The sequence below is a fragment of the Falco biarmicus genome, chromosome 2 (genome assembly GCF_023638135.1).
Source record: "Falco biarmicus isolate bFalBia1 chromosome 2, bFalBia1.pri, whole genome shotgun sequence".
NCBI lineage: Eukaryota > Metazoa > Chordata > Aves > Falconiformes > Falconidae > Falco > Falco biarmicus.
In genome coordinates, this window is record NC_079289.1 from 20102927 (window position 1) to 20117345 (window position 14419).

The following is a 14419-nucleotide window of genomic DNA, read 5'->3' on the forward strand; positions in this document are numbered from 1 at the left end:
ATTGCTACTATGATCCTAATGGTTCAGAAAACATAATACCTTAAAGTTATACCTTTAATAACTTTATTCCTATTCTGTAGAGTTCTAACTAATGGTTTGCATACTGTAACTATAACTAGTGATTATATTAAAATTATGCTACAACTAAAACTATCGTTTTAATTATTGCTAGTAGTTTGTGCAGTTAATTTAGGTGGGATTTCACAGTGCAAATGGTCTGATGCAAATACTACCAATACTGCTAAAGTGCTAATTTTTAAAGAAGGTATCTACAGGAATCAGAAATTAAATAGTAGTAAAATAGATATTACAAAAATATGATTTAGCAAAATTAGATGGAATTATATTCTTTAACAGTAAAAATACCTGTTAACAAGATAATTTTCCTGTTGCAAATGTCTTTTAACTCCCAACTACAAGATATATTATTTGTAACATATGTATTTTTCATAGTGATGTTCTATTCTTTTTGTTTGTTTACAAATTTTGTGTAAATTAATTTACTTCTTTACTAAATACAGACTATATAGTAAATTGATGTTCAGAGCGGAACTACACCAAATATTTTCCACCTTTAGAACTGTTTTAAAATAGCTCTTTTAAAAACTTTCAATATAACTCCATAAAATATTTTTACCTAATTACATCCTCATCAAGAACCTAACCCTGAAAAAAATCTGATCCTTGTACTTATCCCATCAAGAGTAGCTCTAGAAACTTTATTTTCTAACTTGAATTATCTTTAATGTAATTTATAGATGCTTATGCGCACCAACTCAGAGATCGCAAACATAAAACTGCCTTTTAAATCTCCTACAAGAGACAAAAGGCTTCTTTAACTTGCTGTTTCTATGTTGGGAAACATTAACTGGAAGAGCTTTATGTTAAAAAGTGCTATAGAGATGTGGTTTTAACAGCACAGAAATATATACAGCTAATATACAAAGATTCTAACACCCATACTGCTCATACACTTAATAGTAGAGGAAAGTAACATGCAGTTACTTTCTTTTTACAACATTTCATCTGTTGATAAGTGAGCCTGGAGTATCAAGGCTGTAACATAGACCAGTCAGCAAAATACTAAACAGCTGAAGTTTGAATTTTCAAGTGTAGGAAGAGCATGATTTGAGGCTTTAATTTTTTAATTGTCTTCAAAATAAATTTAGTTACCATTAAGTTCAATTGCCATTAAATTCTTAAATTTTCAACTAAAAAAAAAGTTTAGAAAGGTTAAGTATTAGGAAGGCTTTAATTTTAAATGCATTCCATATTTTCTTTCCCTTCAGTAATTTTTAGAGGTATGCTGATAAGATCTATTCATTCCCAGAGGAGTAGTTAAATGCAGATTCACTGTTTATGGCAGTTGAGCTAGCTGAAGGGTCTCTGCATGACAGCAGAAAATCTGTGCAGATTTTCTGGTCAGTCCAGAATTCAATGCTAAAAATTACTTTTTAAATATTATAATGGGAGAATTACTTTTTCAATTTAGACTGTTCTCTAAAAACACCAACTAGGGGTTGATCAGGCAAACGGTTAAACGGCCAGAGCAAGGGTAAGGTACACACTAACAGTGATTAAAACAGGCAGACAGTGGCCAGTAACCCCTGAACCCAAGTCAGTAGGTCCTGGAACAGTTTGTCTGAATCCTTGTTTGCAATGTTACCACTGCAAAAAGACAAATTTACCATGTACTGAAAGGCAAAGAAATTAGTACTGTTAAGTATAGCTTCATGGTCTCCTTAATCTGCCATAAATTTTCACTGAATTCAGTGGATCAGGTACTTCATGTCTTGAAAGGTAACTGAAGAAAAACCTGATCATAAACCAGTTTGCTTCAGCTGCACAAGCATCTAACTTGATGCCAGTCAGAGGACTGATTTAGGGCAGCAATCAGATGGGAAAAGACTGGAACAACTTCATTTAGTGACTGTGCTGACTTAATCAAATTTAAATGATCAGGATTTCACAGCATACAACATTTTTGGGGCTGTATGCTAAATTTTCTTCTTTTTCTTTTTCTTTTTTTTTTTTTTTTTCCACCTTCATGTTCCAGGTTGCCCTCTGGATTTAGCCAACACCAGTAAAGACATTTACGTCGTAAGGGTTTCTTCCTGTAGCATGATCTTGTTAGAACATGTCTTATAATCACAACCCATGAGTAGGGTCCCATGTTGCCACAAAGGATCCTGAGATCTGGGGGATTTGTGTTAAATCCTCATGCATTAAGCTCTATTTATACTTCATAGCCCCAGAAAAAAATAATTGTAGCTTGACACAGCTTTTAGAAATATAGAGTCTGTTGAGACTCTCATGTTGTTGTGAGAATATCAGAAGTAGCTGTCAGCTGGACTGACAGGCCTAAGGAGCCAGGCCAAGAAGTATTCCCAGACTCCTGACCAGCGTGCTCCTATGGACCAGACACTGAAGCTGTCTGTCTCTGGGGTTAAAATAGCCCATTACAGTGTTAGCTAGTTATCATGCTCCCAAACAGTTCTCAGTATGGTCAGGGACCATACAATAGCTGGTTTGCATGTATACTCCCAGTTTTGGAGGGTAAGACAGTTTGGTAATATGAACATGGTCAGATTCCAGTGGTGTCTCAGCATCATCACATTTACAAGATGGATGCATTGCCTCCTTATCATGATGCCTTCGACTGCCTTAGATAATTGGGCTGAAACATTAGAATATGTTGGGCACCAGTATACCCAGGTCCCTGATATGGACAAGCTGGGTAGCAGAGCTAGGGATCCTGCCACAGAACATGACTGCTGCTCGGATACATATGTATGTGTCTGGGGACCATCAGAAAAATCTCAAAGCCATAGGCTCAATTATATATGAGGAGTCATATGCAGAAAAAGGGGGCTAAAAATGGCTATATATTTCTTATGCTGAAGTTCATAATTTGTAACTCAAGTAATTCACCTGAAAGTTTTTCCCACCTTAAGTCTGTTATTCTGTGAAATACTTGTATTCCAGAAACATCAGGTATAAAGATTGGCATGTCCAAAGGTCCCAAGTCTAAAGTTTCTGTGTGAAAGTGGTTCGTGCATGGAACGTGAACAGGTTAATGCAAGAAGTGATAATGTCTTAATACTTCTTTGTGTTATCTTTGTTTCTCTTGTTGGGAGCCAGAGTAGAAAGACCTTTCACTCATATCCTCTGTGCCTTATCTCTTCAGAAAGGACTTTGAGGCTGAAAGAAGGTGAGCAGCAGAAAGCGCTGACATTACATAATGCTCACAAACCCGGACCATAAAAAGGGTGTTCTGACTGATTCTGCACTGTATGCAGGGGTAGGTTACAATTGGTCTCGTAAAATATTTTCTCTCTCAAAAATACTGTAGGCATGTTCAGAGATCCCTGCTCTATTCTGTTTCCCATTTAGGCATGGGAAGTTTTCCCGAGTGTAATGATTTGCTGTGGGAAAATCACCTGAGACTTGACCAGGTTTCCAAAATACCAGCTAAGAGAAAGCAGTAAAAAAAGTTACTAGGAATCATCTTTTTCTAAGACATTAGGGCCTTTAATATTTTATTTAGTTTCAGACACTATGGCAGATGGGAAGCTTTACTGACTTCTTTTATTGAGCCTTTCCTTTTTTCTCAGCAAACTGGAAGAAATGGTGTTGCTGAGCACCCCAAGAGTGAGTGGTGACTGTGATGAGGTCTCTGAGCGGAGACAGTGGCTGCTGCCTGATGGCATTGCCTGCTGGTGGAGCCCTGCCACGCTCCAGATGGCACCTGCCAGCAATGATCTGAAGCTGAAGAAACATGTTCAGAGATACTCTCAGGTATAGAACACATGCTTGGGCACAAGGGTTGACAGCTATGCGAGAAGCCATTTACTTTACCATAGTAGATTTGTTTATCTGTCACAATAGCAAATCTCTAGAATAAAGTACCAGCTTTCACCATAAAGTGAGAGCAGGTTGGCTTTACTCTTGGGAAGAGACACAAAGAAATTTAAACTAGGTATAAGGATGGGAGGTGTCCTGAGGTCCCTTCCAGCCTGAATTATTCTATGACCCAGTAATCCTAAATTTCCCATTATGGAGAAGTCTTTTCCCCCCATGCTGAACGCTGTTTAATGTTTCAGAAACACTAACTCATTTATCCTAATAATTTTCCCCTTTAAATTGGCAAATATTATCAGTATATCACAGACTTTTGTTTGCACACAGCAATGTCTGGCAGATAATAGATCTTGTTTCCATTTATGTTTTCCTTACCCCATGGACTAAAGGTAGGCAGCCTGCGGAGCAGTCTGAGTCGTCTGCTATCCTTCACAGTAGCTTTTGTGCCTCTTCCCAAAGGTGAAGAAAGCACAGTGGGAAACAAAATTTGTTTGTATGGCCATCACAAGGCAACTTTTATTTCTTGGCACACAGGCTGCCACCTTAGAAGCATGCGTAACGTAACTCAGGAAATCGAGTGTATGTTTAAATGTTTGCAGGATCAGTTCAGAGTAAGCCCCACAACAAGCAAAAAGTCAAATTCAGCTCGCATTTTAGCTTTAGCTTAGCAATCAACACAAATCCACCTGAAAAAATGTGTCTGGGAGAGTTCAGAGCAGTAGTGTCCCACCTAAAAGATGGTCATGGAAATATTTTGGATTTGTGGGGTGTTCCTCCCAGCAGTTAGGTATCTTAGAGGACAGAATTTTTTGCCGAAACGAGGGTTGGCTGGCTTTTTCCTAACCGAAGGCTAAGCATGCCCAAGCCGATCGTGGCGGCCAGCAGAAGCACAGCGATGGGATCAATTTTGGGAGCGGCACAGAGCCTTTGGCGTCCTCCTCCGCCATTTGCCGCAGGGACGGCCCCTCACAGCGCGGGGGGCACGGGCGTCGGCAGGCGCTTTGCGCATGCGCCAGCGCCGCGCACGCCCTGCCCCCCGCCCCCCCGGCGCCAGCCCCTCCTTCCCCCGGCGGCCAGGCGCGGTGCATTAGGGGGTCGCGTCCGCCGCCTTCCCCCGTAGCAACGCGGCTCGGGCTGGGCCTGGGGCGGCCGGTGCCGTGCTCGGAGCGGAGAGAGCGGGCCGTGTGCCGCCGGCGAACGGGCCGTGTGGCAGCGCGTCAGGGCTTTGGCATCGTCGCCTTGGTTCGCTGAGCCTCTCGCCGGCCTGCCGCGCTTTGCCTTGGAGCGCGGCCTCGCCGCCGCCCTGGAGGCGCGTCGCTGCCGGCGGCCCCGCTTCGGGCGCTGACTGAGGAAACCCGGCAAACCCGCGGTTCGGCTGCGGGGCGCGGTGTGCGGCTCGGGGGAGGCCCCGGCCCAGCGGGAAGCAGCGGCGGACGTTCTCCCGCTGGAGCGGGCCCGGCCCTCGGCAGGGTGCGCAGCGCTTGGTCCTGGCTAGGGCTGACTCGCGAAAGGGCGTGTGCTTTGCGATACAGGTGACATCAAATGTTACCTTAAGGTTTTTATGCAGATAGGTAGCCAGGCAAAGAGGGACCCCCTCTGTGGTCTTTCCCGCACTGAGGACGCTAAGTGAGGGCAGCCCTACTAGACACTGAAGTATTTGTGAAGAAAGACATTGGCACCCTGGCTTCTTTAATTCTAGTTTGCAATAACCATTTGAATCATATGAAGGACGTTGCGTGTCAAAAATAGTTGTGGCTGTGCTGATGCACAGACACAGGTGAAGGAAGGAAGATTTGAGACTGGAAGAACTGTCTTTCATGAGACTGCTATGGTTTGGCCTAATAACAAAGGCAAACTTTAGAATGTGAAAGGGTTATCTTCAATCTGGATTATCTGAGAATGTAAAGATACTGTCCTAAAAGTAATACAGATAAGATAATTTAGTTTTAATGATAAATATCTTTAAAACCATTTTTATAAATACCTAACAAAACAACTCTCTGAGATGGTGCCATTTACCATTTTTTATAGGTGAATCCTAGTTTTTATGACAAATTGTAGTTTATTTTTAATTCTAAAGACAGTGATTTAAAAACTAAAATTAAATTGGAGCTCTTCTGAACTTGGGCAAACCTTGTTATTATTTATATTTTACATTTTTAAAGATATATATAAAACCACTGAGATAACATTTGGCATGTTAAATGTTTCACAGAAAAATGATGCAAAATGTGCATCTGGCTCCTGAGATTGATGAAGACGATCTCTATTCTGGCTACAATGATTATAATCCCACGTTTGACACAGAGGTAAAAATATTTGCTGTTTCCCATCTTTTCCCATCCATAAGATTGTAACTTCTAAGTACAAGATAAGAACATCTGGGTATGGTAATGTACAAATGTACTACTGCTTTGAAGTGAAATTTTCTTTATTTAGCAAGAAATTAATATAAAGATTCACCAGGCTCTTTTTGAGTAGTTATTTCTTTGATAGTTTTCTATTCCAACAAAACACTTGTGTGCTTTTTGTAGCAGTTCTCATATGCTGTAATGGTTAGAATCTACGAAGTATAAAATCCTAGTTATTTGAAGGCCATATTCACATTTAGGCATGTTCAATGTGGTGTTTCCCAGACAGTGTGCAGCAGGAGGTTTTCTGACAAAAGAGGGTACTTACTGGTTGGTAGGTCTCTGATCTCTTGCTGTGCTGCGGCTGAAGGAGGTAACAGTAGAGTGGAGTCCTGCAGGTCTCTGCAATTGGTAGAGACTTAAGGTAAGCCTGCAGACCACTTTCTGGTAACTGCTGGTGTAGTAGCATTGGAACAACAAAAGGGGGTTATTTGATCCAAACCTACCACCCTGCTCAAAGCAGGACCACTGTTGCACGACTTGGCATCTTGTATGAAATCCCAATGCCAAGTTCGTGGTAGTTGCAGTGTGACCTTAGGGATATGAGAACTCTTAATGTATTGGCATGACAGGCATCAGTGTTAGAATTTAGAAATAGTGCTAGTAGTAAGCTTTTGGACAGAAATAAAATTTTCAGGTTACATCTTGTCACTCAACCTCTACTGAGAAGTGTGTTTTTATTTTTCATAGAATAATGAGGTTTTACATTTCTTAATGTAAAATACCAAAAAAGATAGACCAAATAATATAATTGTTATTTATTGTCAGTAAAACCTATCATTCAGCTATCTTCAGGTCAACTATTTTTGGAAGAGGTTAATTTTTTACCCATCTGCTTTTAGTGGTCCTAAGATTCTGAAATTGTGAGTTTGGGTGTTGTGGTTTTAAAAGGGTTGATGTTTTTATTTTATCTTTTCTAGGATTTAGAAAATGATGTAGCTTTTCAACAGGCAGCAAGAACAAGTCATGGTAGAAGACCCCCTGTAAGTACCTTTTAAAATACATTGCAGTAGTGTAGACCTTCTCTAGAACCTGAGCTGTAATTTTGGCACTGATACAAACTTGTCTGCAGAACATTGTATCTTTTTTTTCTTTTTTTCTTGTCTACCATTAACATTAAGATACAGACTTTAGTTATTTGTATGAAAAATAAGTAAAAAATTAGCAGAGCACAAGTTCCATTAAGTTCTGGAGTTAAGCTAGAGCAAACAAGGAACTTTGGTTGAAAATGTGTATTCTTGTTTGATAAAACAAGATAAAACCTTGTTAAAAAGCAAAATGATATGTTCTGAAAGGACTTTGTTTAATATTCTATACATAGAATTACTGGCTCTGACATACAATTACAAGGTTGAGATACATACTAGACAGTTGGATTTAGAAATCTGAGTATTACTATTCTGACAATTTTCCCCTCCATATTCATGTAATTTATATTAATTTTCTTACCTTAATTTAGCTGTGACTTAATCAGTTTTCAAAACTAGGTATAAATTTGGCACCTGCACTTCAGAAGTACATACTATATGTCTAAAGAAGAGCTGGAACTGACCAAATGATATTACTGCTTTGCCTGAATAATCTGGTACTACAATCAGAATCCTTTCTATCACAATTGAAGCATTATTTCTGTGAATTCACTATAGAAACTATATAGAAAGACTAACAGTTAACGCATATAGGTGTTAATTGGTGGGAGTTTTTTGGGGTTTGGGTGTTTTTCCACTCAGGTGACAGCCAAAATTCCTGGTACATCAGCTTCAAGACCTTTAGCTACTGGATTTGGGGTAGGTTTTTGTTCTGTTGTATTCTTAATGAAAAGGAGGTATTTACCAAAAACTAAATTTGCCATTTAATCCCTTGCACAAAGTGAGCTCTTCTTATCTGAGTATGTCTTTCCAGTGAACTACATGTATTTGTTAATTTTAATTAATTCACAATAATGCACCTGGTCAAGGCATGGTTACTGACTTTTTTTCCTCTTTTTTTTTTTTTTTTTTCTCTTTCTCCCAAACCATACTGCAAATCAACTTCTGTACTGCATAAGGTAGTAGATTCCAAGGTATTAACCTGATTTTCTTGCAGTGTGGATTGTTATTTGGGCTTGGGAAGGTTTTCTGGAAGTTGAGGTGAAAGTCTTAAAAATACAGGCTTTGAAATCACCTTTCAAAATAAAGTTGGTTATATTCTTTGGTATACTTAACCTACTGTAACTCTTAAATCACTAATACATTAACCTGGTTTGTTGTGGAAACTGAAGTTACGCACTAGTGATGTATCCACTATCCCCTCATCCCAATACATTTTTAACCTGTTGGCCTGTATCTGTCAAATTTGAAAAGACAGTGCTCTTAGATATAAAGTTCCTGAAAGTTTTATGACAAATAAAGAAGAGATGTCACGTTGCTTTAGATCTCTCGTACAAGTTAGCTGGGTGACAGTTTCATCTAAAGAACACCTACATTCTATTATGTCATCCAAATACAACCTTTTACTCTGAACCTTCTGTCACCTGCTCTGCATATATTCCTTTTGAGTGCTTTTTAGCAGTTGTATTTGCAGATGTTTAGTGTAGGACTACACTCTAACAGGAAAAGCTATCTTGTTAAAGGAGTGCATAAAAAAGCACTTCCTAAGGATAATAAAGGCTGAGATGTTTATCTGCAATAGTAGAGCTGGAAACATCCACAGTATTGTCCACTCCACACCAGCACTACCTGTTTCACTTTGGAGATTTGCTTCTCCTACACTACAGTTCTTGTTAATGTAGATTCAGCCTTAGCAGAAAAAATGAAAATCATGATGGGATGGGTAGTGGGTAAAATAGTAAAACATAGGCCTCTGACTTGGAATTAGGAGAATGCTTTTTCATGGCCTGAAACCCCTTATTTTTGTCTGTATGATATATCTGTAGCAACCTTTAGCACTTACCACTAAATATTTAACGTTTATTTCTTTACATTTTTAACTACTACAGAAGGACGGTATATGACATGTCAGCTAATAGAAAAGACCCATTGGCACTTTGAAGTTAAATTGTATTTATTGTAAAATAAATGTGCATGGAAGTATGACTTAATCTATCGCAGTATTAATCTCTTATCAGCTGTACTCAATCTTCCTGAAGTATTTTGTGTAAATTATTTGTTCAATTTAAATATAGTAGTTTCAATAATTTAATAATGGAAAGTACTGCTGCCTCAAATTTCTGTGTAATTTTTTTTGGAAGGTCTGACAAATATCCAAACACATAAAAAAACCATATTGTGAATTTGTGCTAACTGAAGTGTCCAACATCTTTAAGTCTGCCAGGCCCTGGTAGTATATTGCATATGAATAACATAAAAGGGAACTTTGCTATGAACTTACGTGAGAGTTAGATAGACTTTTAAAACTCAGTGTTGGGAAGACTGCACGTAGCCTTTTACAGGCTTTTAATACTCTGTGAATGCTACTTTCAAACATTTACTTATTTTTGTAGTCAAAGACAACTTTAACTTCATCTATGGGAAGACCAATGACAGGAGCTATACAGGTAAAACTTTGAATATTTATGTGTTGTATTGATTTGGAACAATGAAAATTTCTGATAAGTGTTTATGTTTGATACAAGTATTTAGAAGTTTATTGAAATAATACAAATATTACAGTGTTTTAATTTGTCCTTTTTTGAAAATACTACTGTCAGAAGGCATGAGGGTTGTGATGAGTATTTTATTTGAGCACAAGGTTGGAAGCAATACCAGCGTAGTGCTCTTTAACACTTACTGACATGCAATCAATAGTTTTTCATTAAAATAGGGAAGAGAAGTAGATTCTGGTTTTCATGTTTTTTCTTACGTACTCTTAATAAGAATCTGCAGCAATTTACCAATTACTTTCCTTCCACAACCATTAAGCATATTGACTTAACATTAAATATATCTATAGTGACTATATTCTTTTGTCTCAGCCCAGGTGGGAAACGGGAATTATCAGGGAGCATCAAGACTAGGGCTAGTCCCTAACAGGAGACCCAGGAGCCTAGGGGGAAATTGCATAGCCAGCAGTGCCGGGGCCTCACCAGCCAGGACCCAGTCCCACAATACCTGAGCAAGGCAAATAGGATCCACCCAGAAATACTGGCCATGTCCAACCAGAAGTTCAGAACGTAAGGCAATATCATGGTGATGAGGCAGGTCCAAGGTCAAGCCAAAAAGTCAGTGCATGGGCCAGGGTTAGAACCAGTGATTGCTGGCCAGGCCCATAGTGACAAGGTAAGGCTCAGATCAATCCAGGAGGTCAGCCCTCAGTTTGAAATCTGGATCCAGGGACTCTGTGGCCTGGCATAGCTTTGGCTGATGTAGAAATCAGTAGTCTTCCAACAAAGCTCAGGCAGAAACCGAGGGATCATAGTTGAGCTTAGATAAAGCTCCTGGACGTGTGGGTATGGTGTGTGGCTGGAAGCCCCAGGTGAGTCTGGTCAGGGCTGTTAAGGTTGGTTAGTGCACTCAGTGTCCTGACAAGAAAGTTTAATAAACTGGCATGAGGTGGGGTCAGACATTCTTGTGTTGGGAGGCATTGTCTGATAAGAAGTTACAAATAAATAAAAAAATTGTAGTTTGTGCCTCTCTTGGTTTGGATTAAGTAAAACATTCTGATCCATAATCTCATAGGATTCTTTTTATTGTCAATAAAAATTAAAAAAAGCAACTGAGTTCTAAAACAGTGTGACAGTAAGCTAGAGTACGCTACAGATCTCAAGACCAACAATTCTTAAGAATTTCCTAAAAATAATTTGATTTTGAAATTAAGTATTCTGAATATGTATAAAATTTACACAAAGTAGTAGGTGTTTCTTTGTGTCAGTTACAGTTTCCCAACAGTGTTTGCTCCCCTATTTTGTAGACAGACAGTTACGATCTATAATAGTTGAGAAATACAAATTTTTAAAAAAATACTCAGTTTAATGAAGTGGTAACAACTGATTTTTGTATTTAAAGGTTTTGTAATATGTAACTGATGTCTGTGCTGTCCACAATCAGTTTTTTTAGGAAAATGATTTTAGTATGTCTTTCTTTTTATTTAAGGATGGCATTGCTCGACCAATGACAGCAGTGCATGCCGCAGGTTACACTAAGGCAGCTATGAGAGGTACAGTTTGTAGAAATTGCCAGCTGCTGGAGAGAGGCGTTATTTTACAATTTTCAGTACTCTGTTAATTTTGCAGGTTCTTCATTTGATCCTCTTGGCCAAGCAAGAGGTCCTGCTCCACCTCTGGAAACGAAAAATTTTGACAGGTTTGTTCGGTTTTGCATTAAATTATTTCAAAAAATTAACGTTAAAAATAAAAAAGAACATGGGTAGAGTTTTAACTGCCTAGATGTTTTTAAAATCTCAAAGGGCCAAACTCTTCACTTTGTGGACTAATGCCACAAACATTTATGCATGTGGTTAGCTGACCTGCCAGAGTAGTTGCACTGACTTTCAGGAACTTCTGATTTCAGTGATTTCTGGTTCTGACTGTAGCTCAGCAGCCTGGACGTAGTTGTTGCCACACAAATGCTGTGATACTTATATAGAATTGTGGAGGATTACGGAAGAGTGTGTGACAGGCAAGGAATGCCATGATTCTTGCAGCTGCCTGGGAAGAACTTGGGGGGTATTTGCTTGCTGTTTCGCTCTGTTCACTCTGACCTTAGCATTTGAGGTAAAATTTACAGGTTGGTGTGAATGTGAGTTTGCTCAGAAAAAGTCATTGAGCTTTTCAATACAAAAGCTGTATTCCTCAAATATAGCTATATATGTGTCGCAGCACTCTCCAAACTAGCTGGCTGCAACAAGATCTTCTGCCATCTCATACCAACATACTCTTCATGCCAGTCCCTCTGCTGCCTTCTCCTAGTCTCTCCTCACCCCGGGTGTACGTTCTCTCTCTCTGCTTCTTCCTTGCTGCCCAACCACTTAACAGAACCAGCCACAGCTGCACCTTATCTACATCGGCCAACCCCCTGCCCCTGAAGCCAGCTCACAGCTGTAGATTATCAATGATAATTAACCCAGCTTCATTCCTCTACATATAAGAAAAGGGAATCCTACTGAAATGTTTGGTTATTTAACTGAGGAAAAAAAATCTAGATGAATGGTATTTTATTAAAATCTGCTTTTGTAAGCTGTACTTTATAAAGTATATGTATGCAACTAAAAGCTCCATTAATTGCTTTTAATACAATACTTCATTTCACTAGGTGTTTGATTTGAAAGGTTTACCAGCCCATCTGTTCGTTTGTCGTTACTTCTCCTGAACAAATTGGGCCTGTGAAATTTGGCTTGTCTGTCTTGTTCTTGGAGAAGGATTTATGTTTTGGTAGGTCTCTGTTCTCAGATTAAAAGTGTGAATGTGCTCTCTTTGGAGGATGTTCTCTGGGCATAGTTTCACACTGTTTTCTTTGATGGGAAAACCAGTTAGTGGTGACATGTGATACATCTCTGTTGTTTTACTGAGGAATCCTGTGTAAAAGCTTAGCTTAGCATTTGCAAGTTGCATTATTAGTGTTAATCCTTTTATTGTTATTTTTATTTTAGTTCAGAAGAGAAGATTAGGCAGTTGGAAAAAAAAGTGAATGAACTGGTTGAAGAAAGCTGCATTGCTAACAGCTGTGGAGACTTGAAATTGGTAATTTTTCTGGATTTCACTTCACTTTCTCGGTGAAGAATGATTTGTATAGATAGATATTTCAAACTGACTTGGATACAGACATTTCAGATTATTAAAATCATCTTAATTCTATCTTTTTTTATGACTCTCTTAATCCAGTGGTACCTTGTATTGCAAACAAAAAGTAGGAGCTTGTGTATTTCTTGTGTATGTATTTGTTAAAGATTTCAGTGTTACAAAACCTCCCTTCCCCGTATCTCCATTGACCTCTTCAAATGGGTTTCATCAGTTAGTCATACTGGCACAGATCTGCCCAGTCTAACCTATGGACTCTATGGGAGTCGGTGACCCTTCTTCAATATCAGGCTTATATTTTGTATCTCTACAGCGTTTGATCCTCAGATGTTTAAGGATCTTGGCTGAGTGACATTGTTTCATTGACATTGACATAATGTAATTTTCATCCAGGACTCACAGTCAATATCATTTAAGCCACCTCCACAGTACCCTTCCATGTCAGGGGCTGTTTGATGTTAGACACTATATTGCTTTTGTTCCACTGTAAGGGGTCAGCATCAAGATGAACTATTTCATCTTCTTTCAGTCCTTCAGACAAAGGGACTTTCCAAGCTAAGCTAACCCTAAAGTGCCAACACTAGTATCCTTCGTAAGGCAGTGTCAGTAAAGCACGTTAGTCTTGGGTTGCAGTATGTCAAAATAACCTCGTAATGCTTCCTTCTTAGGGCAAGGTTTGTTTTTATTCCGTGTGCTTTGGACTGGCCAGCTCCAGCTCCTAAACTACTGGAGGCAGAGCAGGCTCAACTGCTAGAATTAAAGATATACATTGGCTTCTTAGTGATGCAGACTTCCTCTCTGCTAATCCATTTCCCTCTCAAGTTGATGGCGTCTGATCCATAAGGGGAAAAAATTAACTAAGCTATGAGAGGTGATGGTTCTTGCACAGTCATTTGAGCTGTGAAATTTTTAGTCTAGGAGTGTATTCTGAGGAGGTATTGGAGTACAAGAATGGGTAAAGCATCTTTCCTAATGTCCGATACGGATCCTAGGCTAGATGGCCTTTGGTTTGATCAAATTCTCATGTTTTGGAGCGTGAGCTCCAAAATTCATTGCAAAGATTAGATATGGTCTGTAATAGAGCTTTGCTATGAATCAGGAAAATTACATCATTTGTCCATTGTACACAATGTCTGTATTTGTGAATATAATTGTGTGTATTTGGCAGATTTCTTAATTAGTAATCCTTTATTTGCATGTTTCAGGCCTACTGTAGGTGAGATATGTTATGGTGAGGTATGTTATGGTGGCAGAATCTGCCCTTTGTAGAGAAATATCCAGTGTTCCATTAAGAAGCATACCTGATTTGAGGTTTTCTCCTTTCTTTAAGATAGCAATTTACCTTTGGAACTAGTACAGCAAGAATGTACTTTTCTTGTCAACGATTTTGTCTGGTGTAGTGTGAGTATTTTTCAAATACAGGATAAGATGTTCA

General features: G+C 39.0%; 1 protein-coding gene across 7 annotated transcripts in view; it reads left to right on the plus strand.

The window, feature by feature from the left end:
* IFT88 (intraflagellar transport 88) overlaps positions 1–14419 on the plus strand; it is a 57065-nt gene that overhangs the window by 436 nt on the left and 42210 nt on the right. The window contains exons 2-9 of one of the 7 annotated variants that reach the window (XM_056328310.1): positions 3615–3798; positions 6077–6170; positions 7193–7255; positions 8003–8059; positions 9754–9807; positions 11342–11405; positions 11482–11551; positions 12837–12927. In XM_056328310.1, the coding sequence (XP_056184285.1) occupies positions 3779–3798; positions 6077–6170; positions 7193–7255; positions 8003–8059; positions 9754–9807; positions 11342–11405; positions 11482–11551; positions 12837–12927 (513 nt within the window). In that variant the 5' untranslated portion in view covers positions 3615–3778. Of the gene's footprint in view, positions 1–3614; positions 3799–4973; positions 5488–6076; positions 6171–7192; positions 8335–9753; positions 9808–11341; positions 11406–11481; positions 11552–12836; positions 12928–14419 lie in introns of those variants that run through there. The other 6 variants (XM_056328313.1, XM_056328312.1, XM_056328309.1 and 3 more) reach the window with 6 other exon arrangements.